This window comes from Primulina eburnea, chromosome 18 (genome assembly GCF_022965805.1).
Source record: "Primulina eburnea isolate SZY01 chromosome 18, ASM2296580v1, whole genome shotgun sequence".
NCBI classification, from domain to species: domain Eukaryota; kingdom Viridiplantae; phylum Streptophyta; class Magnoliopsida; order Lamiales; family Gesneriaceae; genus Primulina; species Primulina eburnea.
The window spans coordinates 2477682-2505296 of record NC_133118.1 but is presented as its reverse complement, the minus strand read 5'-3'; the positions used below and the strand labels follow the sequence as shown (position 1 = coordinate 2505296).

General features: G+C 35.4%; 4 protein-coding genes across 4 annotated transcripts; all 4 read left to right on the top strand.

Annotated features, from left to right (window-relative positions):
• Positions 1 to 492: 492 nt before the first annotated feature.
• LOC140820177 (uncharacterized) lies at positions 493 to 1227 on the top strand. Its single transcript, XM_073180502.1, has one exon. It carries the CDS (start codon positions 493 to 495, stop codon positions 1225 to 1227), a length of 735 nt encoding a protein of 244 aa, XP_073036603.1.
• Positions 1228 to 3572: 2345 nt separating this feature from the next.
• On the top strand, positions 3573 to 4109 carry LOC140820176 (uncharacterized). Its single transcript, XM_073180501.1, has one exon. It carries the CDS (start codon positions 3573 to 3575, stop codon positions 4107 to 4109), a length of 537 nt encoding a protein of 178 aa, XP_073036602.1.
• A 7361-nt stretch (positions 4110 to 11470) lies between these two features.
• LOC140819516 (uncharacterized) lies at positions 11471 to 12236 on the top strand. The gene has a single exon (XM_073179642.1). It carries the CDS (start codon positions 11471 to 11473, stop codon positions 12086 to 12088), a length of 618 nt encoding a protein of 205 aa, XP_073035743.1. The 3' UTR covers positions 12089 to 12236.
• A 3370-nt stretch (positions 12237 to 15606) lies between these two features.
• On the top strand, positions 15607 to 16333 carry LOC140819518 (uncharacterized). Its single transcript, XM_073179643.1, has one exon. It carries the CDS (start codon positions 15607 to 15609, stop codon positions 16222 to 16224), a length of 618 nt encoding a protein of 205 aa, XP_073035744.1. The 3' UTR covers positions 16225 to 16333.
• Positions 16334 to 27615: the final 11282 nt, after the last annotated feature.

Here is a 27615-nt window from a genome sequence, read left to right as displayed (position 1 = left end):
TAATATTATTTTCGAAACTGAGTTCAAAAATGAAGATAATATTCATGCACCCGTCTGAATTATTCAGGGATTTTTAAAAATCCGAATCCGAAAAAATTGTGGATCCCCATCCTCAATACAAAAATTGACATCCCTAATGTGCGTAATATATTATATGCTAGTTAGATTTAAGGGTTTATAGTTTAGTATATTTTGTTTTCATATAAAAGTTTATATTTGGTTAAGATATTCCACAAAATTAAATATGCATTAGATTTAGTAAAATGATTTTTTTATTATAATTATGATATATGATGAAATTTTATGCGCACTCTACAAAATTAAACATGCATCATATTTAAATATTTACTGGCTTTTACGGTCATCCAGAAACGCAACACAGACATGCTTCTTGGGCTCTCTTACGACGCCTTAGCAGAATGCCGGAACTGCAAGGGCTACCATGGCTAGTCGGAGGCGACTTCAATGAAATATGTTATGACAGTGAAAAACATGGGGGCAACCTACGGCCACCCAATCAGACCAGAGCATTTCAGGACACTCTTGATGACTGTCTCTTGCAGGATCTTCATGGGGGAGGTGAATTTTTTATATAGGGTTAACCGTCATTCTTTGAGTAATATTATATTTGAGAGGTTACACCGGTACACTGCAAATCTAGAGTGGAGACTTCTGTATCCAGTGGCACAAGCTAAATCTTTGGAGTTTTTCCACTCAGACCATAGACCAATCTTGCTTGTTATGAATAAGATGCAGGCACAACCGGTGCAGCGGGGTCATGTGACTCGATTTGAACCTCATTGGGTGACAGAGCCGGAATGTAAAGAAATTGTTGAAAAAGGATGGATAAAATCTGAATCCTCCATATCCTTAACAGATCGGATTATAAGGTGTAAAACAACCCTTCATCAATGGGCAGAAAACAGATTTAAAAGCCTTCCTCGGCAGCTGAAAATCAAAAGAAAGAAACTGGAAAATTTGAAAACACAAGCACTATGGGAGCAAAATGTGAATCAAATAGGCTGCCTAGAGAAGGAAGTAGGGAATCTTGCAACCAAAGAAGAGATTTATTGGAAACAGCGGAGCCGAGCTAATTGGTTAGCACATGGTGATAGGAACTCAAAAAACTTCCATGCATGTGCTTCAATTCGAAGGGACAAGGAACTTCATCCATGGACTGGTCTCTTCACATGGAGATTGGTGTACCGAGAAAAGCCAAATGATTGAGATTATTCAAAGCTATTTCACCAACTTATTCAAATCCAACAACTCGACAGAGGAAGACAGAAGATTAATTACAGATTGTGTTGAGCCGAAAATTGATGAACACATGAACTCATTATTGTGTGCTCCTTTCTCAGCCACATAAATTAAAAGAGCTTTGTTTGACATGCACCCTGATAAAACTCCAGGAAGTTACGGTATGTCTGTCCTCTTCTTTCAGAAATTATGGGATATAGTGGGAGAAGAGGTGATAGAGGCTGTTTTACAGATTCTAAATGATGGGAAACCGCTTGAGGAATGAACGAGATTATAGTTACTCTGATCCCGAAAATTAAATCGCCTATATTTATGAAGGACTTTCGCCCTATAAGTCTCTGTAATGTTTTCTACAAGATTGTTGCTCGAGCTCTAACGAACAGGCTATGTCCGATATTAAAGCAAACTTTCAATGAGTTTCAGAGTGCATTCATCAAAGATCGCCTCATATCGGACAATATTATTTTGGGTTTTGAGACTCTTCACTGGATTTGAAGTAGAAAAAGTGGAAAAAAAGGCTTTGCATCTTTAAAACTTGACATGAGTAAAGCATATGACCGCGTGGAATGGAGTTTTCTGGAGGGTATTATGCTTCAACTGGGGTTCTCACCTATCTGGGTGGAGAAAGTGATGCTATGTGTCCGGTCGGTTAAATAATCTTTCTGTGTGAATGGTGAGATTGTTGGTAGAATCACGCCACAAAGAGGCCTACGTCAGGGTGACCCACTTTCCCCTTATTTATTTGTTTTATGTGCTCGTGATTTATCGTCGGCGATCCTCTCCTATGAAACTCGAAATCTTATCAAAGGGGTTCGAATTTGCATCTACTTGCCCGTCGATTTCTCACCTCTTCTTTGCAGATAACAGTCTCCTGTTTTTTCAAGCAACTCAGAAAAGCTGTGTAGGGGTTCGGAATTTCTTGATCTCATATGAGAAAGCTTCAGGGCAACTTATCAATTTTGAAAAATCTTCTCTTTCTTTTAGCCCGAACACCGATGCAAGTGTCATGGAATCTATTAAAACCATGCTTGCAATCCCGGTGGTGCAGGGCCATGAGGTTTATCTGGGCTTGCCCGTATTTTAGGCTAGAAACCAGACTCTTCAGTTTCGATACCTAGTGGAAAGAGTGGTCAAGAGTATGAAAGGATGGGGAAAAAAGACGTTCTCAGTAGGAGGAAAAGAAACATTGATAAAATATGTGATCCAGACAATTCCAACCTATGCAATGTCTTGCTTTCGCATCCCAAAATTTATATGCAAAGAAATAGAAAAAGAGTGCTCAAATTTCTGATGGGGAGGAGATGAAGATAAGAGGGGGATGCACCGGAAATCTTGGAAGGCACTATGTCAGCCTAAGTGTTTGGGAGGGATGTGATTTCGTCAACTTGAGACTTTCAACAAGGCTCTGCTAGCAAAACAAATATGGAGAATTATTGTTAATCCTGATTCACTGGTTGCAAGAATACTCAAAGCCTGATACTTTAGACATCAAGACATCATGAAGGCAGTGCTTGGTAGCAACCCATCGTACATATGGAGATCACTTTTATGGAGTCTCCCTCTGCTGGATAAAGGGCTATACTTGAAAATAGGAAATGGACAGAAAATTGCAACATTTGCAGACCGTTGGATCCCGAGGATAGGAGTATATCAAAATAACTCACCTATTCTCCAAAATTTCTCTATGGTGAACACTCTTATTAGGAATGGTGAATGGAATGGACAGCTGGTAAACTAGCTCTTCTCCTCTCATGTTGCATCGGAAATCTTATCCATCAATCTAACTGCATCGACACAAGAGGATTCTAGATGTTGGATTTTCGATCAAAATGGTAAATATTCGGTGAGAGACGGGTACAAGTCGGCAATTGGATTTTATGATCCACCTGCTAATAGCTCTGAAGTGCACTTAAAATTTTGGTGGAAATTCTTGTGATACCCCATAAAGTATGTATCTTCTGGTGGCGGGTTTTGCATAATATAATCCCTACATCAGGTAATCTGCTGGTACATCATATCCCTACCACTGGAGCATGTCCATTATGCCACTTTGCTTATGATTCATCTAGACACGCTTTGTTCTCATGCCCATAGATCAAAAGTTGCTGGAAAGATACTAGTTACTGGCCATATCTAAAGATGATACGAATGATGGAGGTGTTTGATATTAGTTTATGGATGAAGAGCAAACTTAACAGAAAGGATTTTGAATTCTTTGCCACGAGAACTTATGCAGTATGGATGGAGAGACTTAGAACAGACATAACAATGATCCTAAGAAGAATGGTATTAATGTCGAATGGTGCGAGACCATGCTCTGCGGTTACCAAGAGGCGAGAACATCAATGCTAATTTCAGCAAGCAGAAGAGAACATATATCATCACCTCGTCGATGGATAGCACCACCAATCAACCAATTGCATTTGGACGTAGATGCAGCTTATAATGTCCATTCCAATCGATATGCAATCGGTGGTGTTGTGCGAAATCACGAGGGCCAGACATTGCTAGCATCTGGGAAGCAAATTACTAAACCACCATCTATAGTAGCCTCTGAACTTATTGCAATTGAGGAAGGTTTTCAAATGACTCAGACTCAAAATTTGAGGATAAACCAGATTACATCGGATTCTCTGATGGCAGTGCAAGCAGTCACTAGTCCAACAGAGGACTTTGGATACACTGGGGCCTTTGCAACAAAGATTAGAAATTTATTGGCAACTCATGCCCGTTTAAAATTAGAACATGTCTTGCGCACCGCAAATGGTGTTGCGCACTCGTTAGCCTCTTTTGATATTTCATCTCCCTCACCTTTTGTGTGGATTTGTGGAGAGTTTCCTTTTGGTTAGTAAAGCTTGTAATCGAGGATCTTACTTCGTTTTGAATAAAATTACAAGTTTTTCTGTCAAAAAAAAAATATGCATTGAATTTAAATTTGTAAAAGAGTATTTATGGAATTAAGAAAAAGGTTTCACCGGAAGTGGTTATTATTCAACCTTCATGTTTTATTAATGGTGTAGATAATAGTTATCTTAAGCACGTGTAGCGTGTGTGCACAATTGATTTTTTTTTACGAATAATTATTGTCGGAGTTAAGTTAATCTTTATAATTTATAAAAGAAAAAAACTTGTGTGAGACGATTTCATGGGTCGTAATTTGTGAGACAGGTCTCTTATTTGGATCATACATGAAATATTATTAATTTTTATGCTAATAGTATTACTTTTTATTGTGAATATCGATATGATTGACCCGTCTCATACATAAAGATTCGTGAGACCCTATCATAAGAGACCTATTCTTTATAAAATTATTTTGCGGATAATATGCTATTTTTTATATAGAAAATCATGATATTATTTGTTTTTGGGATTTTATTTGAAAATTAATTTATTTAGTGAGATAAAGAGCATTATGACCATTTAATAAATTACAAATCAAGAGACCAAATTAGTTAGCATTAGGAGTAGATTCTTCACTTAATAGTGTGTGTACATATCAAATAATTATATATCGAGTTTTTATTTTCGTGCAATAGTTTGAATTGCTTGAGAATGCATTCAACCATTCCAAACCAATCTCGAATTCTATATTTTCAAAAGTAAAAAGCATTTTGGACGCAAACTATTGATAAATCGGTTCAAGACATTGTAAAAGGCTTAACTGGTTCATGATCCAACTAAAAATTCAATTTTACTTTTAATCATAAATTGTCAAGCTCGGGTCAGTTAACGAGAGAATTGAACTACGGAAATTCAAATCGAAGATATTTTCCTAACCAATTTGAATCGAACTAATTTCGTAAAACAAACGATCTAATCAAAGAAATATTCAATTGAATCGAACCGAATTTTTTCTTAAAAAATTGCGTACATATTAATTGATAAAGTTGGCGTAAAAACAAGCAATGGGTAAATCTTTCGACAAGATTATATTTATGTTGTACACAAGCAGAAAAGCACTATGAATGTTCTTATTGTTGATTGGAGTGAGGCTTTACTGCATGAATTCCAGTCTGCTCAAAGCTCATGTAAGGAATATATTGTTTGACAGATACTAGTAAATAATAACACTATCAGAATAGGATGTAAAATAGTGAATTTGTGTTTTATCAGAATTAAGTTTTGTGCCAGATATTACAACATCTCGGACAACATGCAGCGGAATATTATATTTTGTAACACAAATTCACTTAACATAAACAGATGGACGGGATTAAATTTGCACAAGTATATATACTTGTGTTGTACCTTATGGAAAAAATTAATCACTAGAAAACTTGACCGTTTACAAAAACCTATCACTAGTGTTTTCCACAAAAATCAATTTCCTCAACAAGTTGATAAAATAAAAGCTTTCTAAAAACAAATAACCAGAATAAAACTTTAACAAGAAAGCAAAACGTGATGTCAAAAGGGAATCCACGAAAACAGTCTTCAGCCAACTTCTTCACATATGTTGTCTGCAGATGTTCCCAACATTCACGGCAACATGTGATCACCACTCTTCAAACACATCACGTCTCTTGAATATGATTTTCTCTGAAATTCTGAACGTGCACAAGTGAGTGAATATTGACCGAGGAAGAGGGGGAAACAATGATGTCCTTGGTCTCTTATTTATAGATGTAGAGTTTTACATCCATAAGGAAACATATTTCATAAAGAAAGTAGAGTTTAATTAGAAATAAACTCTATTTAAATATTGATGTCATATCTAGAAGATATTTTCGTAATTATCTCATCATCTTAGAAAGACAAAATCATATTAAATATTATACTCAATTAGATCAACAAGGAAATATAATATTAGAGAAATAATTTAAATCAATAAAATATATCAATTAAAATCGAAAATATTATTTCCGTTCAGCTCACATTTGAAAACCACATGTCCGCCTAATGCACCCCATTCACCTTGCTCTTGGATAGCCCCTCCTTTCAATCATCTTTGTCTTGATGTGGACGCAGCCAGGACCGTGCTTATTAAGAGGCAAATGAGTCCAATGACTCAGGCCCATATCTTTTTTGGGGCCCAAAATTTTTTTTAAAAAAATATTATATATAATACTAGTTACTAGATAGCCCAAAACCAAGTATTTATTAAATGAAACTTGCTTAGCCTGTTATCAATTTATTCCCCAATCTTCCCCAATATTCATATGTAGACAACCCTTAATCGACTCCAGTCATTGCGTCGTCTCTAGGTTTGATTGAAAGACCCGTGAGGACCTGTAAGTCTATTTTCTTGTATTTGCTTTGTTCGGGCTCCAAATTTTTTATTGTAGTTTTTTTAATTTCTTCGGGGTTTTATATGATATCTATAATCTACGCTTTTTGATTGAAATTTTAGTAGATGTAATGCTTATCCGGCTTTCAAACCCTCATATTGCTTATAAAATCTTGTTGACTGTCCCGTCACACTAGCAAGTGCAGAGCGAAGTTTCTCAAAGCTAAAGCTCATCAAAACTTTTCTCTGATCAACCATGTCACGAGAAAGATTGAATGAATTGACTATGTTATCGATTGAGAAAGAAATTACTGAACAACTTGATTATACAGATTTGATTAGTATTTTTAGCTCTAAAACTGTTAGCCGGGTTGTTTTTTAGTGATCGTTTGGACATGTTTGATATTTTTATTCTTTTAGTTTTTTATATTGTCTTTGACGTATTGATTAAATTTGAAAAATTGCTATGGAACTAAAAAAAATATGAACACACATTATGATTCAGATGCCTCTTTTTAAAAGTTAGACTCAGGCCTAAATATTGTTAGGATCGGCCCTGGACGCAGCGTATCAGGAAACCTCTAATCAATTTGCGATTGGCGGGGTGGTAAGAGATCACGAAGGCAGGATGGTACTAGCGTTTGGTATGACGATTTTTAAGCCTCAGTCGGTGGCCCTCGCCGAACTTGGAGCGATTGCTGCTGGGATAAGGGTGGTGCATGAGCATAATATTCTCATTAATGACATTAACTCGGATTCTCTTCTGACGGTACAAGCAGTCATGTGTCCAGAGGAAGATCTGAGTTATGTTGGATCTTATGCGGAGGATATTAGACGACTTCTTGAGCAAAATGGCATTCGACATCTCTTTCATGTTAGGCGATATGCCAATACAATCGCACATGCTCTAGCTTCTTTTGCTATTTTTTCTCCCGATCCTTTTGTTTGGAAGAATGGGAGTTTTTCTTATTGGTTAGTAAAACTTGTAAATCCAGACTTTGTACTCTCTTTATAAATTTGCAAGTTTTCCTCAAAAAAAAAAAAGTTATGATTTCGGCTCTCTAATTGGTCAAATTTCAATCGTAACCCGATAATTTTGTTTATTATACAATTTTAGTTATTTTATCAGGGACCAGTCACGGGTGTTCAAACATTGGTTTAACAAAAAAAATCTTAAATCCAAATCGGAGAAACCGAAAACCGATGTGAACCAAACTGAAATCTAATTTTTAGATTCAGATATAAATTATAAAATTGGAGTTTATATAATTCGATTTCGGATTATATTTTTCGAAATCGAATCGACGAAAAAAATCGAAATAATTAGATTAATGATTTTATTTAGATTAAATATTTTATGAGATGATATTCAGTGAGTTAAGAATATTTTATTTAATTTTCAGTTTATTGTTATTTATTTATTTTTTTTAGAATTTATATTTTAAAGTTTTAAAAAAAATTAACTAAAAAATATTACTAATTTAAATAATTGTCAAAACTAAATAAACCGAACCAAAATAATCGAAATAATTTTCAAAACTAAATAAACAGATATGATATTTGATTATATATTTCTGAAACTGAAATCAAAATAATCGAAATAAAATCCGAAAATCGGTCTGAACCGATCGACGAACACCCTTAAAACCACCCACCCAACCATCATCTCCTATGTGTCAAAAATACCAAAATCTAATATCACGTCAAAAGAATGAAGAAAAAGGACAGAAATGGCAAAAGAAGCAAAATCAAACCATGTGAAATTTATCTAGCTCCAAAATCAAGATTAACCAACTAACAAGACCAATCCTACAATTTTTCCAAAACATCACAAACAACTCGCTGAAATAAGAATCATCAAGTTGTCCTCGACCGGATGCCTGAGTCAATGATGAGGAGTTTGATTCTCTTATCAACAATTTTTCAGACAAGCTCGTCACACAAAATTTGTTCAGTCTAGCTTATCTGATTATTGCATTAGTCTAGGATTTTACATAACGCATATCGAAAGATAACAGCTACCGGGTTATCGTAATTGAAAAAAAAAAACAAAATAAATCAAATTGATGCATTTATATTACTCGAACATTTGCCTACTCGGTGGTAAGATATATAAAATTTTATTTGTTTGAATTTGTTTAGGACTATTTCAACTAAGTTCAAGAAAAATAATTCAGGGCCTAGACTTAGTCTTGGTTACATTTATAATGACTTAAATTAAAAAGACTACGCGTAACGCGAGACTAGTACAAAACCCACACGCACGATAAGTTTTTTGGATTTGTAAATTTGTAGTGATATTTAATTATTTTTAACGAAAAACATAATTATATTGTCTTGGAATGGTTAAAAACTGTTAAAATTAATTTAAAATAAATAATAAAAAAAATTACATGCATTAAAATTTAGCACAAAAATAAAAAGTAAATAATAAATTTTGATTTGGTTTATTTCATTTTAGTATGAATTTGATGTAAATTAAATTAATTCTAGATAAAAAATAGTTGGATTTGAGAAAACATTTAATTATTGGAAAAAAAACTTGTGTGAGACGGTCTTACGGGTCGTATTTTGTGAGACGGATATTTTATTTGGGTCATCCATGAAAATGTGTTACTTTTATGCTAAGAGTATTAATTTTACTGTGAATATCGATAGGGTTGATACGTCTCACAGATAAAGATTCGTGAGACCGTCTCACAAGAGACTTGCTCATAATAATTTTGTTATTTCAACCATATCAATATAATTAAATCCCCTCCCAAAAAATTATTATGCTACACATAAGCGTGTGTTTAATTATTAAACACACGTTTTTGAGGTATTTTCTAAGGCATAAAAAAAATTAATACTAGTTTTTTTTTAAAAAATAAAGTTCGATTATTAAAAGTAAATTAATTTAAATCCTAATTATTATACACTCGGTAAAAATAAAATAAAAATCAATTTTTAAAATTTTACATAAGTTCAAGCGCCATGCTTCAATTGCTCCATTCGGCAAGAACAATTATTGCTCCCATCGAGTTCGATACGTTATTAAAAGTAAATTACAAAAAATAATTCTTTTAAAAATTCATAAATTATATTCTAGGGAATTTCGATTTTTAATTTCTCTTTCACAAATTAATAATATAATTGCATAAACTTTTAATTATATATTAATGGGAAAACTTTTGGTCAAAATAAATAATCTCTAAAGATCCGGTAAACTTTACCCTGTATCGTTTAAGAACCGAAATACACAAACAGTGGCCGCGTCGAGTAGACCGGTTGACTTGACACAAATCACATACATATAAATACCCCTTCGATTCCAATTTTTCATATCAAAATCAATCACAAATCTTCACAATTTTGTTCTTTCCCTCCCAAACTAACTCGATTCGTCATTTCGACTATATTAAAAGTTGCAGGTCGACTTCTGAATCATACGATAGATTACACAACACTGAGATCGACGAGCAGCGTTACATTCTGACTGTCTGAACTTCCAAGAAGATATGTATAGATCACTTGTCGAGAAAATGTATTCGGAGGGAGCAAGCGTGATTCCCAAACCAAGAAAACATGTCTCTACAATGATGATAGAAAAACTCACAAACATCGTCAAAAAGGCCTTCGGGTGTGGTTTCAACAAGAGCCAAACAAAACAATGAGGATCACGTCTAGGGAGCTTGATTATAGATCAAATAAATCAAGGCGTCTTTTGACCAATACGATTCGATAAATTCTGTATCGCATAATTTTTTTATTTTTTTTTGTAATATAAGTTTTATATATCGGTTTTTTTGTAATATAAGTTTTATATATCGGTGGCGCAAACTATTAAATAACTTTCGAATCATTACATTAATTCATAAATAAATTGAAACAAGAAATAAGGCTCAATCATGCCACTTGGCGTTCTGCGCATGTAATATCCGATTGAAATTGACGAGAAAACTCGAATGCCACAACCGAATGTTTGCTATCATAACTTCTTTACCCAAAAAAATATGTGGCAAAAACTTGTGTGAGACGGTTTCACGGGTCGTATTTTGTGAGACAGATGTCTTATTTGGGTCATCCATGAAAAAGTATTACTTTTTATGCTAAGAGTATTACTTTTTAGGCAAAAACTTGTGTGAGACGGTCTCATGGGTATTATTTATGAGACGGATCTCTTATTTGGATCACCAATGAAAAAGTATCACTTTTTAAGCTAAGTGTGTTACTTTTTATTGTGAATATGGGTAGGGTTGACCCGTCTCACCGATTATGATCCGTGAGACGGTCTCACATGAGACTCACTCTACTTTTTATTGTGAATATCGGTAAGATTGACTTGTCTCACAGATAAATATTCGTGAACTAGTAATTATTATGTCTATTTATATATAGAATAAATAGTATTTTTTTATACGAATTATTAATAAATGGATAAATTGATACATGAATTATTGTAAACGATTTAATTGATATATGATCAGACTAAAAAGTCAATTTACTCTTAATCTAAATTGCTTTTAAGTCCAATTACTATTATTAAATTCAACTAGATACACATTTTATTTTTCTAGATTATTCTATTGATTAAAATTATTGATAATTAAAACTCTATAAATAAATCATATTTACAACTAAAATATATTTATAAAAATAAAATAAAATAAAATAAAATAAATATATTTTTTATATTAAAATTAGAGTAGAGGTAACAAAAAAACAAAAAAAAAAAACCCCCACGAATCTGAAAAAAATGCTTAAAATTTTATTTGGCACAAAATTTGAAGGTAGAAATTGCAATGTTTGAGCTCTTAGAAACGAGGGTAGCAGTATTTTCCAATGCAATCAACACGAAGACAAAAAGATACCCCAACCTTAACATGAAATCCAAGTCTTCAATTTCTTTAAAATAAATGTAATAAGCAACATGTCACATTATACAATACACTATAAAATCCAAACAAAACCAACACTTTTTCATCAAGTACTCCAAAAATGTCCTCCATTGCCAATTTCCCCTACTTCCCCATCTCACCGCCCCCGTCCCTCCACCCGGTCGCCCCGACGCCACCATCACCACCCCATGTCGTCCCACCGCCACCTCCACCATTTCCACCCCATGTCGTCCCACCATCACCACCCCATGTCGTCCCACCGCCACCTCCACCATCTCCACCCCATGTCGTCCCACCACCACCACCCCATGTCGTCCCACCGCCACCTCCACCATCTCCTGATAACGGCCAGACGGTCATTATAGTCGTGTTCGTATCATTAGGATGCATCTTCTTCCTTGCTTTCTGCTTGCTGGCCCTATGGTGTTTCATGAAGAAGAGGAAGAAGACGACGATTCAAGAATCCGATATCGTACGTACCGACGAGCATTTGAAGATAAAGGAAGCCATTGTGGAGGGACATAATGGAAGACAAGCAATTGTTTTGTCCATTGAAGATGATAAGCATGTTGAGGAAGAAATTGTGAAGACTGAAAAGTTCCAAGGGAAGAAAATGGCTACAAAATCTTGGGAACTCGATAATGATATTGAGGGTGGAGAATCGTCTTCTAATGTTAGTGTTCTCCACAATCACCAAAATATTGGACAAAGGCATTGAAGAAAAGTATTCTAATTAATTATTTGAAATTTGTTTGATGTATATTAATTAATAAAGAAATAAAGCATTGTGCTAATTTATAATTATGATTTGTGGACGAAAATTTATAATTTAATATTTACTTTATCAAATCATACAATTTACTCTTCTGTTTTACAATTAATATTACAATTGAGTCTCGAACGTGAAATATCGTCCTAAATGATTGTTTAATGAAATTCTTTTTATTCAAGAAAACTGGGGAACAATAATAGTGAGTGGTGCGACACCGATTTTTTCATAATTCGAGAAAGTGATTTACGTTGGTCTCGAAGTCGAGATATATCTCAAATTAGGAAAATCGATGTCACCACACCAAAAGACATAAGATTTTAGCGATTTGAGAATGCAAAAAAAAAAAAACATAAGTTTGTGCTCGGAAAAAATGATTTGATTTTGATGGTGTTATTTGATTGTGTTAATTATATACAATATCGTTGTAAAATCTCGAGAATGTCAAAAACCTCTATGATTATTAGCTCTCTGTATTTTCAAATTTTGAGCAAACATACCACTGAAAACAAGTACGAACAAGTACAAATTTTGAGCAAACATACCACGGAAGTTAATAAACGTTTTTTATTAGATTTTTTTAGCAATATCAGGATTTTACATGAGTGATGTATACAGTTAACCCTATTTTATTTGAATAAAGATTTGAATAATGCATATGAAATATAATAGATTTTGGATGTATTTCGAATGCATCACAATTACTCATTACATGTAAATAAATTAGTAAACGAGTCCATTTAAAATTTACCAACATAAATCTAGCTCACAACTTGGAAATTATTATTATTATTTTTACAAATTGTTATAAAATAATTTCCGATAAGTATGAATCTCAAAATAAAAATAATAATAATATCGGATTAGGAATCTAACACATTGCTAGATTTCGGATACGTTGAGGCTTTTGCATTGGTTCCCTATACAAACACACACTCCTACAAATTCTGCAGCGATCAAAGAATGGGTTTTGCAGCAAATTTGAAATTTCGGACGAGGGGTTTACACTGAATGATGCATTTATAAAATGGAAATTCAACACATCTCATTATCGAGTTTTTCTCTCAACTCAATATATTCTTATTTAAGTGTTTAATTCTATAATATTTTTGAGGTCTTTTGTTCTCTTGTATTAAGAGAGTTTGTGTTCTTTTGAAACACAGTGAGTATTGTACACCAAAAAATATTATCGTGGAAATCATTTCATCTTAACCGTGGTTTTTACCTCTAATAATTTTAGGAGTTTTTCACGTAAGTCTCAGTGTCCAATTTTATACTTTATTTTCATATTATTATCTTAAGTTGCACATAGTTCATATTTGAATTGTTGGTTTATATTTGAATGTATTTTAAACAAATGGAACTCGCACGCTATGTTTTGCTATCAAGGAATAATATTTTGGTTGGTTTTGAAACACTGTGTTGAAGTTGATTTTTCGAGCTCGAAATCTAATGGAGGGAGGCGTTACAAAACCGGATAAAACGGAATTCACGCGGCGCGCAACTTGGAACACACCTTATATCATGCATCTGGCCTTCCCGGCAGGCTTGGGAGGGATTTTTTTTGGTTATGATACCGTTATGAAACTCCTTTGTCTATTCAGTTTTCGAATTCGATTTTTCAGCAGATTTCATATGGCTAAAAAAGTTTGTGTTGCACGCTCACTAGGTGTTATTTCTGGTGCCCCTGCTCTACATTCGAGGTGAGTATATATCCATCTGTGGACACACACATGGCTTGCAAGAAAATTTTCTTCAAGATTCATACCATTTTTTGTTTGTGGCAAATAATTGTTTTTGTTCATCGATGTTAAGGAAAACAATGGTGGGCATGGTAGTAGCAGGAGCTATCATCGGCGCTGCTGCTTTTGGTGGAATGATTAACGACAAGTATGGCCAAAAAAATCCATGATTTCGACGGATGGCCTTGTTATCTTCGGCGCAATTATCATGGCTTTGGTTGTAGGCCATTGGATGATCATCATTGGAAGAATACTAATCGGTTTAGGAGTATATGTTGTGAATCGTGTTTTCTCGTGCACAAACGCAACAGAAGTTTTAAAAAATTTTGAATCTTGACATTCAAGATATTGTTTTGAGCACTCGTATGGTTTTAATAAACAAACATTCATAGGATATTTAGTACATACCTTTAGTGAATATTTTTCTCTTGGCTCCAACTACTCCGGTATAAACCGATATAGCTCTTGTTGTATATTCTTATGAACTTTCTTCAAATCTTCTTTCTTCAATCTCCTAAGCTGGTCCACGACTGAATTACTAGCTTGTTCATTTTCTAACTTGCACTAGAAGATTTTTGTGGAGCAATAATATTCTGTATTGGATAGAATGATTGCACGATTTAAAAGATTTGAGTTATATTGTTACTATCATCTTTAACTTCTAGTAAAGTGATATGAACTTATGTCTATTATATATATAGAATAAATAGTATTTTGGTATACGAATTATTGATAAATGGATAAATAGATACACATTTTATTTTTATAGATTATTTCATTGATTAAAATTGTAAAAATAAATTAAAATTTTAATACAATAAATAAGTATCTTACTATTTGTATAAAAATGTTAGAATTATTAATAAATAAATTATGTACTCAATTATGATATATTTAAATATATATATATATATATATATATATATATATATATATATATATATATATATGATATTCTACTCTATTTATATTATAATTTTATAATTAGATTATCAATAAAATTAAAACTCTATATATAAATCATATTTACAACTAAAATATATTTATAATAATATAATAAAATAAATATATGTTGGGTGTAATAATTGTCCTTGCTTGGTAGAACGATCGAACCATAGTGCTTGAGCTGCTGTGCGGTTTAAAAGATTTGAGTCGCACCATTACTATTAGCTATAGCTTTTGATAAAACGGTAAGCATTCGGTCCTACAATTGCTATCAAAGCCAAGTTCATGGGTTCGATTCTTTTTTATTGCAAGGCACCCAATTATTGGGTGCAATAATTGTCATTGCTTGGTAGAGCGATCGAACCATGGTGCTTGAGCTGTTGTGCGGTTTAAAATATTTGAGTTGCACCATTACTACTAGCTATAACTTTTGGTAAAGCGGTAAGTACTCGGTCCTACAATATATTTTTTATATTAAAATTAAAGTAGAGGTAAAAATTAAAAGTAGCTGGCAAAAAATGCTTAAAATTTTTATTTGGATATGATGGAATATTTCGACACTAAATCTGAAGGTAGAAATTGCAATGTTTGAGCTCTTTGAAACGAGGGTAGCAGTATTTTCCAATGCAATCAACACGAAGACTAAAAGATACCCCAACCTTAACATGAAATCCAAGTCTTCAATTTCTTTAAAATAATTGTAATAAGCAACATGTCACATTATACAATACACTATAAAATCCAAACAAAACCAACACTTTTTCATCAAGTACTCCAAAAATGTCCTCCATTGCCAATTTCCCCTACTTCCCCATCTCACCGCCCCCGTCCCTCCACCCGGTCGCCCCGACGCCACCATCACCACCCCATGTCGTCCCACCGCCACCTCCACCATTTCCACCCCATGTCGTCCCACCACCACCACCCCATGTCGTCCCACCGCCACCTCCACCATCTCCACCCCATGTTGTCCCTCCACCACCACCCCATGTCGTCCCACCGCCACCTCCACCATCTCCTGATAACGGCCAGACGGTCATTATAGTCGTGTTCGTATCATTAGGATGCATCTTCTTCCTTGCTTTCTGCTTGCTGGCCCTATGGTGTTTCATGAAGAAGAGGAAGAAGACGACGATTCAAGAATCCGATATCGTACGTACCGACGAGCATTTGAAGATAAAGGAAGCCATTGTGGAGGGACATAATGGAAGACAAGCAATTGTTTTGTCCATTGAAGATGATAAGCATGTTGAGGAAGAAATTGTGAAGACTGAAAAGTTCCAAGGGAAGAAAATAGCTACAAAATCTTGGGAACTTGATAATGATATTGAGGGTGGAGAATCGTCTTCAAATGTTAGCGTTCTCCACAATCACCAAAATCTTGGACAAAGGCATTGAAGAAAAGTATTTTAATTAATTATTTGAAATTTGTTTAATGTATATTAATTATTAAAGAAATAAAGCATAGTGCTAAGTTATAATTATGATTTGTGGACGAAAATTTATAATTTAATATTTACTTTATCAAATCATACAATTTACTCTTTTTTTTTAGTCTGGCAAGACAGTTAATGTTACAATTGAGTCTCGAACGTGAAACATCGTCTTAAATGATTGTTAATGAAACTCTTTTTATTCAAGAAAATTGGGGAACAATAATAGTAAGTGTTGCTGAGACGTCCACTATTCGTTTTCTTTAAAATATACTAGATTTTCTTTTTATATAAGTCTCAGCTGAAACTACAACTATACATGTATACATACTTAAAAATACTTTGCACCATTTTAAAAATAAGCCATTCAACTATATTTAAAAATTCAAAGGAAATAGTTGAAAGCATAAAATCGTCAAACGTTTGCAAATCCTAACTTAGCAATAAAGTTAAATCTAACAATCTCTCAAAAACCACTCACAAGCATAATAAGGGTCGTAAAAATCTTTAAAATAAAATTAAATTCATAAGTCATAATCATAATGCGGAAAATCTAGCACTGGTCATCAGGTTATGTGCACCTTCAGTCCAACAAGATCAACCATCAAGACCTCCATTATCATTATTATCATGTTCACCTGCATCGATCACACTTAGTGAGTCTAAAGACTCAGCAAACTATAATCTTTATAACAAATAATACGTATGCAATCACATACAACCGTAAAAATACTTTTACTTAAAGTAACATTTCATAATCATGCATAAACTTAAACATTTTTCATATCATTCTAAGCATATTCATATTCATCATATACGTATACGTATTACTTTCGTTGAATTCATCTCGTTAATGGTGACTTTTGTATTAGGAGTCGATGGATCCATCTACATATAACCACATTACTGGGCGACGGGAACATCAGCAACACTCACACTCGTCAACTGAGCATTGGCCTTATGTATCATCGTATCATCGTATTAGTCATAATTACTTCACTTCCTTAAGCATTTCGTATTTTCATCACTTTATAAAATTCATGTATAATATAATTATTTTTCTTTTAAATCAAGCATGCAACATATCTTTTAGCGTTAATGTTTTATCATAAAATTTCATAAACATTTAAAATAATCATATGAACATATTTTACAGCATTCAGGATACTGCCATGACGCTTACTATTTTTAGGTGTAAAACGACGGTTTTACCCCTAGACGTAAAATTTCTCGAATTTGACTTTGTATTATTTCCGTTGACTCTAGACCATCCTAGATAGTTATTTAAGCTTAGATAAATTTTTTGATATTTTTATTTAGTCATGGATTTTTATTTATTCTTTAATTATAAATTCGTAATGCGTTTTTAATCCCAAACTAAATTCGAACTTTAATATAAAATTTTCAAATTTAAAACATAGGCTTTTTATATTTAATTTACCCTCATGAACTAGACATGCTTAACAGACCGGTTCAGACCGGAACCGACCCGGAACCGGTCCGTTAAGCCCGGAACCGGGTCCAGAAGGGAAGAACCGGACCCGAAACCATATGCAATCCGTTGGTTTGTGGGTTGAACCGGTTCAGCATATTCTGAACCGGTTCAACCGGTTTCGGGTCCGGTTCCGGACCGTATTCAGAACCGACCCGGAACTGGACGCGGAACCGGTCCCAAACCCGAATTACGAAATTTTTAAAAATAAAAAATAAAAAAGGCTTTTGGGCCAACGACTGCAAATGCAGCCGTTGGCCCAAAAGGCTGCAAATGTGGGCCAACGGCTGCATTTGCAGTCCAACGGCTGCAAATGCAGCCGTTGGCCAATCCAGATTTAAGTAGCCGTGGCTACTGAAATCTGCATTTTTTTTCTCAATTTGGCCCCTTTGCAAAAATAAAATTTTTTTTAAACCCCCAAAAATCACCTATAAATACAAGTCATTTTTTACATTTCACATATCAATATTCTCTCAACTTTCATTTCTCTACAATCAATATCTTTTTTTGCTATCATATCTCCAAATATATTCAATAATTGTGTTATAATTTTATCTATAATCCGTATTATTCTTATTGTTATATATTTACTATTTCGCAATTTATTCATCTAAACAATTCGAATTTCAATGACATCATCTTCAAATCGTCGTGGTGGTAGTGGCGAATACGCTCACGACTTTGGTGAACATTTTGGCTACATCCCTGACTTTGATGAAGTCGAACCTGGCCACGAGGATGAAGAAGCCATGGAACTCCCCAACAAAGATGTAGGGACGCCATCGTCTACTCAAGCAAGCAACAAAATCTCAATGAGCACGACGACAGCCCGTGCAAAGCGAAGCAAAGTTTGGGATCACTTTGATATTGAACAACAAGGTACGAATAACTCTTTTTCCGTTTGTAAAATTTGCAAAACGAGGTATTCTTACAAAACGGGTGGTGGTTCCGGTGGTACCGGTACTTTGAAAAAACATTTAGTTAAGGTACATAAACTTGACTCTGATACGCTACAACCATTCGGTAGGGAACCAATACAACAACAAATTAATCCTTTTAGTGGTAAAGCTTTTACAATTACAAAAGAAATTTCTCGGAAAGCCATCGTAAAGTTTGTTACCAAATGTTGTCCACCTTTTATAATAGCTGAACAAGAAGGTTTTGTTGAATTTACTAGTACTATTCAACCTGGTTTTCACAATATTTCTAGGCACATACTTAAGAAATATTGTTTTGATATTTACAAAGAATATAAAGAAACACTAAAATCGCATCTTTCAAATATTTCTTGTAGAGTTAGTTTGACAACTGATATTTAGACTAATTTAAAATATGAATCATATCTTGTTGTTACATGTCATTAGATTGACGAAACTTGGACAATGCTAAAAAGATTTTTAGCGCTAGATCATTTAGAATCGTCTCACAACGCATACACTATAGCTAGATATGTTTTAAATGTTGTTAAGATTTATGGCATACAAAATAAAATAATGTTGATAACTTTAGATAATGCGGTGCCAATATTCTTGCAATTAAATATCTTAAAGATTCACTAAAACCAATTTTAGAAGGTAATTTGCTTCATGTTAGATGTGTGTGTCATATTATCAACTTATGTGTTAAATGTGCATGTGATGAACAAATGTCCACTGTAATAGAAAAATTCAAATTATGTGGGAAATTATTACGTGAAAGAAGATATGGACGTGACTGGAAAACACTAAACCGGAATTAAATTTAAAAAATTTCCTCTTCCTATTGAAACTAGATGAAATTCTTTATATCACTTGCTTCATACTTTATTACGTTTTCAAGATTTAGTTACTCCATATTATAATAATATTACAACACAAGCTTTAATGCTAACAGACGATGATTGGAATGTTTTGAGTAAATGTGTTTCTTTGTTAGAAATTTTTAAAGAAGCAACCGAAAAATTTTCTTGCATTAACTACCCTACTTCAACCATGTTTCTACCTTTGCTTTTCAATATGGTTTATAAATTTATTGAATATGACGATGATTCTGTTATACGTGATTTTGTTTCAAATATGGAAAACAAAATTTTAAAATATTGAGAAACTATCCCAATTGTGCATGGTTTAGCAACATTACTTGATCCTACTCAAAATCAAGGAGGATTAGACGTGTTTTTTGAATATTATGCTAAATTTCTTGGGAAGAATGTTGACGATCAAAAGAAGTCAATCATGCATTCTCTCCAAGAATTGTTTGATTTGTATGCTAGTGAACAATGTGATGAATCGAGTGCGCAGGCGGAGGAGATGCCGACATATAAGAGCAAAAGTAGAGCACTGAACTTCTTTCAAAGTTTGAGACGACAAAAGTTCAAAGGAAAATCGGTGACAACAACCAATTACAATGAGATCCAAATTTATTTAAGTCAATATATTGAGACTACGGATAATTTCGATGTTCTTGATTGGTGGAAAGTAAATTCTAAACTTTATCCAGTGTTATCTGCAATTGCAAGAGATGTCCTACCCATTCAAAGTTCAAGTGTTGCTTCCGAATCAGCATTTTCAGTATGTGGAAGGATTATTGGTGACCAAAGAACTAATTTAAAGTCAGAAACACTTTCCATGCTAACGTTCCTACAAGATTGGTTTGCAGCAGAAAAAAAGAATAGGACCTCTGGCGCGATCGACGAATTGTTCCGACGAAGATCCAGAATATTCCAAATATATTTTAATAAATCGTGATGAATTTTAGATGTTCAATTGTAAAAATAAATGTTTAAGTTATTCTGTTAAATTTTTTTAATGTAATCACAATTATTTGCAATCAAAATACTAAATAAAAAATTGTCCATTAATATTATTAATTTTAATTATATAGTAAAATATAATAAATTAGAGTTCGGAACCGGTTTAAACCGAACTGGAACCGGTTTATTCGAAGCCGAACCGGTCTTAGTTTGGATTGGTTCCAAGTTTTTTAACTTGGAACGGGAACCGGTTCGGAACCGGTTCCTAGCCGGTTCGGACCGGTTCCGAACTCACCGGACCTAGAACCGGTAGGAACTGGTCCGAAACGGTCCGGTGGGACCGATAAGCATGCCTGTCATGAACCATGATTCGACCCCCGTTGAACCACGCTTCAAACCCTAACCCATGAAACCCTAAAAACTGAACTATCTTAGCAACTCTCGAACCAACTCATGGTTCCATCGAGCCAATCCCGAGCCACCTTGAGCCTTTGACCAGACCTCCCCCGGACCCTACTGAACCCATTGGACCCCTGGGACTCGACCCTAACCTGCGCCAAAGCTTCCTGCACCAACCAAGTGATGTGACCGAGAATCCTAGCAAGGCTAGGACTCTTCGAAACTCCAGCTAGGACCCTAATCATCGAGCCACCACCGATCCCCCTCGTGAACCCTCTCAGGACCCTACAAACCTAGCCTGGCCCCAGCTGCGAACCCACCTGCACTGCTGCTATCCTCTCAAGTGGCTTGGGGAAGTTTCCTAGCTTTCTTGGAATCTTCCCAGCTGATGTTCTCTAGGACTCCTCTCCTGACCCAACCACGTCCCAGCCCAACCCTGGCCGAGCCATGCATGGTTGTTCCCTCAAAACCAAACCCTTGATCACACATGCATTATTTGGTTCCATCTTGTTCTTAGCTTGGTGCTGCCTCAAACTGTGCATCCTAGGACTCTTAATTAGTGTAAAAACGTTCCATAAATGATCCATAATCATGGCAGCCCCTTCATATAATTAAATATCAACTTTTGATGCAAAAATCATGCCATAAACATCCATGAGTGCATAAAAACAAAAATATTCAAAAAGGAAACTTGTTTTTCATGCAAACCATAAACAATTTCATATTAGGGTGTGATAGATGAGAAAAAAAAGAATTATGACGTGTGTTTGCGTATATTACGCACGAAATTATGTTGACAAAGTGAAAAACAGCGAAGAGAACCCTTGGCTAAATATCTCACAAGAAACCGATGTTTTTCCTTGGCTGGAACTCGTGTGTGCCGCGTTCTATGAGGGGAGGAAGAGTTGTGTGGTTTATGGGGAAGGGGGCGTGTGCTTTAAAGAATTTGGGGTAAAGTTTTGGGCTTAATTCTTTGATAATTAATAACTATGCAAGCTTAGGCCCATTAGCATGGCACAATAGACCCAATAAGCTCAATAATGCATTTAAAAATTATTTCGTTTAGGAAAGTTCGTGAAATTATTAGCCGAGTTGTTAAAAAGTTTGTATTTTTGTTGAAAATCGAATACTGACAAAAATTACGTCTCAGCGTATAAAATCACCTCAAAAACGCTTTATTTTTAAAAATAATAAAAATCATCAACCTTATTTTAAATAATTAAAAACAATTATTTTATAAAAATATTTGTTTTCATTTTTTTCAGACATTGCCCTTCGTTCCTCGATCTCATATCGAATAACCTTTAAAAATACAGTTCTATGCATTTAAGTAGAAAACGACTTTAAAATCATATAAAAATATCAAACGTAATCAATTAAAATAATTTAATTAGCCTATTTTCTCATTTTTCCTAGATTTGCATGCACTTGGTAACTAGATTTTTCTTTTGATATCCTTTTTATTTGTAATATATGCATGTCGGGAAAATCCCAGTCGGATTTTGGACCTGGCGCGAAACGTCCTGATCTTTTTATTGCTTTAAAAGTACTAGAATTTTTTTTTTTAAAACTTCGGCCAACTCAATATACACCTGAAAATATTTTGCCCTTTTTAAATAAAACCTCAACCAACTAGCATTTAAAAATTCAAGTGAAATATTCGCAAAGCATAAACGTCTGTTGTTTGACCAAACCTAAAAAGCAATAATTTGAAAAGTATAGCACATACTAAACCTCTCAAAATCTCTCAAAAAGCATAAATAAATAGTCTTAAAATCTTTAACATAAATCATGAGTCAAAAGTCGTAAATGCGGAATAATAGAAGCGCTGGTCCTCGGGTTGTGTGCACCTTCAGTCCAGTCAAATCACCCATCAAGTCCTCCCTCAATACCACCTGCATCCATCACACCTAGTGAGTCTAAAGACTCAACACACCATAATCTTTATAACGAGTAATACGTAATACAGTCAACATATAACGGTGAAAAATATTTGTACTTAAAATATCGTTTTCATGAAGATACATAAACATAACCATTTTCGTAAACATTTCCATGATGCATAAACTTTAAACATAAACATTTTCATGACATGCATAAATAAATCCTTAACTTTTCCTCAACATGACATGAACATTTAACATGATCATAAACATTTTCCTTTATCTTAGTTGAATTCAGATCGTTAATTGTGACTTTCCTCAACATGACATGACATGACGATGGATCCATCTACGTGAAACCTCAGTACTGGGCGGCGGGGGACACCAGCAACACTCTCACCGGTCAACTGGGCCCTGGCCTAACATGATCGAATAGAAATACGATCGTCGGGGCTCCCTCTGGGGCCTTTTCCCATAAATGGGCTCCCTCTGGGGCCTTCTCCCCTCACGACATTCCCATTCTTACCTCAAACCTCATAACCTCATATTCGCAACAATGGAAACACGATCGTCGGGCTCCGACTGGGACCATAACCCTCACGACGTCGCCATCATTAACGAATTAGTCACAATCACTTCAATTCCTTCAACATTTTCATTCGCATCACTTTATAAAAATCAGGCATAACATTTTTCATTTTGAAACCAAGCATGCAACATGTATTTTAAATGACTTCTTAAACATCATAAAAATCCTTCAGGCATTTAAAAATCATAATTAAATCATGAGAAATTCATAAACATTTCCAAACAATCATAATATCATAAAAACAGCATTTAGGGCACTGCCATGACCTTTACTAATTTCTAGGTGTAAAAAGACCGTTTTACCCCTGGACTCGACATTTTACGTTTTCGACTTTTTTCTTGATTTCATGACTCTAACATATCCCAAATAATTATTTAAGCTTACGTGAGTTTTTTCATAATTTTATTTGGCTTAAATGTTAGACTTTTTCAATTATCTTTTCTTAATTGTTTTAACGGTGTTTTAATCCCGAAAAATACCAAACTTTAATATAAAATTCCTAAATTCTAAGTTTAGTCTTTTTATATTATTTTAGCCCTTATGGACCACGACTCAACCCCCGTGAGCCGTTTTCCATTTTTTCTTCTTTTTAAAACCCTAAATGACACCTAAACTTCGACCCCGAGCCAACTTTTGATTTTCGCGAGTTACCCCCGAACCCAGCCGAGCCAAAACGTGCCCAACAACCCATAGTACCCTACTGGACTCTAGGTTTGCCAAGAAACCTATCTAAACTTCAAAAACGTGCAGCCCAAAACTCCCCTAAGCTTGGCCGAGAGTTTCACCTAGGAGGGACTCTACGTTATGGAGCTTGTGGCTCCGACCAACGCCCCAACCCTTGGACCCAACCCATGTGCGCTTACTTAGGACCCTAGGGACTCCTTCTAACGCAGCCCATGACCCCCGAACCAAGCCCCTCACCTCCTAGACACCTATCCTCTCCCACGCTCATGTAGCGCGTTTCTCGGGTGGGAGTCCTAGCATGGCTAGGAATCCTTCCCCAGCCCTTATCGTGAGTCCTAGCATGGCTAGGACTCTAGCCCTGACCCCTGACAGGCCCTGACCGAGCCTTGGCTCAAGCCAAAACCCTGGTCGACCCCTCCCTCGTGAACCTACGCTTGCGATCATGCACAGAATTGCACCAGCAGGTTTCCCTCGATTATGCAGTGTTTAGGGTGTGGTTCTAGGGCACTAACTCATGTAAAAACTTGGCTTGATCATGTCCTAATCATGGCAGCCCTTAGAAGCACATAAAAACATGATTTAGGAATCAAAAACTTTGCTTAACAATTCATATGATGATTAAAAACGAAAATACATAAAAGTGACACTTGTTTTCATGTTTTTCATGCATAAAAGAATACTATGATGTAACGGATGAGAAAAGGAGATTAAGGCATGCCTTTGCGTAGATTACGCTCGAATATCCGTTGACGACGAAGAACGGGACGCGAAACCTTGGCTTAAATCCCTTGGCACCTTCGAAATTCTCCAACAAAATTGTGTGGTGCCGTGTGTGTTGCGTTGTGCAAGGGGTGGGGAGTGTTTTTCAGAATTTTATAAAGAGTGGCCGATTTCTTGTGTGTAGGGGAGACTAGGGTTTTGAATAATTAACACTTTAAATATAAATGAATCCCTAACCTAGACCTTAGGCCTAATAAGCTATTAAATTAGGCCCATTAGTCTATTTTAGGATTAAATCAAAATTATAACAAAGATTTCTTTTATTTAAAATGTGAATTTAATAGCCGGGTTGCTAAAAAGCTCGCATTTTAGTTGAAAAAACCAACACCGATAAAATTTACGTACCGACGTATAAAATCACCTCAAAACCCCTTATTATTATTTTTTTTAAAAAAATACTAAAAAAACATCGACCATATTTTAAATAATTAAAAGTAATTATTTAATAAAAATATTTAACATTTTATTCAGCCCTCGGTCCCCGTTCCTCGATCGTCGCTTTAATATTCCTAAAATACCATTTTATGCATGATGACAGTAAAATCATATTTAACAATTAAACATGTATGTCACATAATTAATTAGTAATTAAAATAAATTAATTACTCATTTTATGAACTTCCTAGATTTGCATGCAGTTGGATTACGTCGTCTAAATTTTTGGACCTTACAATTCCTCCCCCCTTAAATAAAATTTCGTCCTCGAAATTATAACTTACCGAATAACTCTGGATAGCGACCTTTCAAGTCCCTCTCGGTTTCCCAAGTAGCTTCCTCTTCCGAGTGATTCAGCCACTTGACCTTGACCATTGGAATGACTTTGTTTCGCAATCGTCTTTCTTGTCTAGCCAGAATCTGGACAGGTCTCTCCTCATAAGACATATTTGGAGTTAGTTGAAGAGGTTCATAATTAAGCACATGTGACGGATTCGACATGTACTTCCGCAGCATCGAAATGTGGAACATATTGTGAACTCCAGAAAGTGCGGGTGGCAACGCCACTCTATAAGCTAGTGTCCCAATCCTCTCCAAAATCTCGAACGGACCAATAAATCTTGGACTAAGCTTGCCTTTCTTGCCAAAGCGCATAACACCCTTCATAGGTGCTATTTTCACAAATATGTGGTCGCCCACTGCAAACTCTAAGTCCCTTCGTCTCTTGTCCGCATAACTCTTTTGTCGGCTTTGTGCAGTCTTCATTCTATCACGAATTTTGACTACAAGCTCAGCCGTCTCTTCAATCACATCTGGACCAATATCTCTTCTTTCCCCAACCTCGTCCCAATGAATAGGAGATCTATATTTTCTTCCATAGAGCGCCTCAAAAGGAGCCATCCCAATTGATTATTGGAAACTTTTATTGTAGGTGAACTCCACTAGAGGTAACTTTGGTTCCCAACTGCCTTGGAAATCAATAACACAAGCTCGCAGTAGATCCTCCAAAATCTGTATAACTCTCTCTGACTGGCCATCGGTCTGAGGATGGAATGCTGTACTGAATAGTAACTTGGTCCCCATTGCTGTATGCAGACTCTTCCAAAAAGACGACGTGAATCTCGGATCTCTGTCAGAAACAATGGATACAAGAATCCCATGCAACCGAACTATCTCTCGAATATACAAGTCGGCATACTGAACCATGGTGAATGTCGTCTTAATAGGTAGAAAGTGCGCTGATTTCGTAAGACGATCAACTATCACCCAAATGACATTAAATCCCTTAACAGTCTTAGGCAATCCCACAACAAAGTCCATGGTGATATTTTCCCATTTCCACTCGGGAATAGGGAGTGGCTTCAATTTTCCCGCTGGTCTCTGATGCTCTGTCTTGACTTGCTGACAAGTCAAACACTCGGATACATATCTCAGAATGTCCCTCTTCATGCCTGGCCACCAATATAACAACTGCAAATCCCTATACATCTTGGTACCGCCCGGATGAATGGAATAAGGTGTGTCATGGGCTTCCTTCATAATGAGTTGTCTCAAAGAATCGACACTCGGAACCCATAGACGGTCTCGATAACGGACTAATCCGTCCACCACTGAGTACAAATTCCGGCCCTTGGCTTCATCTCTAGCTCTCCACTTTTGCAACTGCTCATCAGTGGACTGTCCATCATGGATTTTATCTCTCAATATCGACTGGACTGATAATGTGGCAAGATTAGGGGCCTCGCCCCTAGCATACACTGCAAGCTCAAACCGCTGTATCTCGGACTGCAACGGTCTTTGGAGCGATAAATGAGTGATGACTGCTGCTTTTCTGCTCAATGCGTCTGCCACTACGTTAGCTTTCCCCAGATGGTAGCTAATGTCACAATCATAGTCCTTTACCAATTCGAGCCATCTGCGCTGTCTCATATTCAATTCCTTTTGGGTGAATAAGTATTTCAAACTTTTATGATCGGTGAATATTCTCCCCATAAAGGTAGTGTCTCCAAATTTTCAGTGCGAAGACTACTGCTGCAAGCTCAAGATCATGAGTAGGGTAGTTCTTTTCGTGAATTTTCAAATGTCTTGACGCATAGGCGATAACTCGGTCGTTTTGCATAAGAACTGCGCCCAAACCAAGCTTAGAAGCGTCGGTATAAAGAACATAATCCCCTTGCCCTGATGGCATAGATAGCACTGGCGCTGATATCAAGGCTTGCTTCAATTTGTCAAAACTGTCTTGGCACTCAGGTCCCCAAATAAATTTTGCATTTTTCTTTGTCAATGCGGTCATGGGTACCGCTATAGATGAGAACCCCTGAATGAATTTGCGATAGTAGCCAGCTAGTCCCAAGAAACTGCGA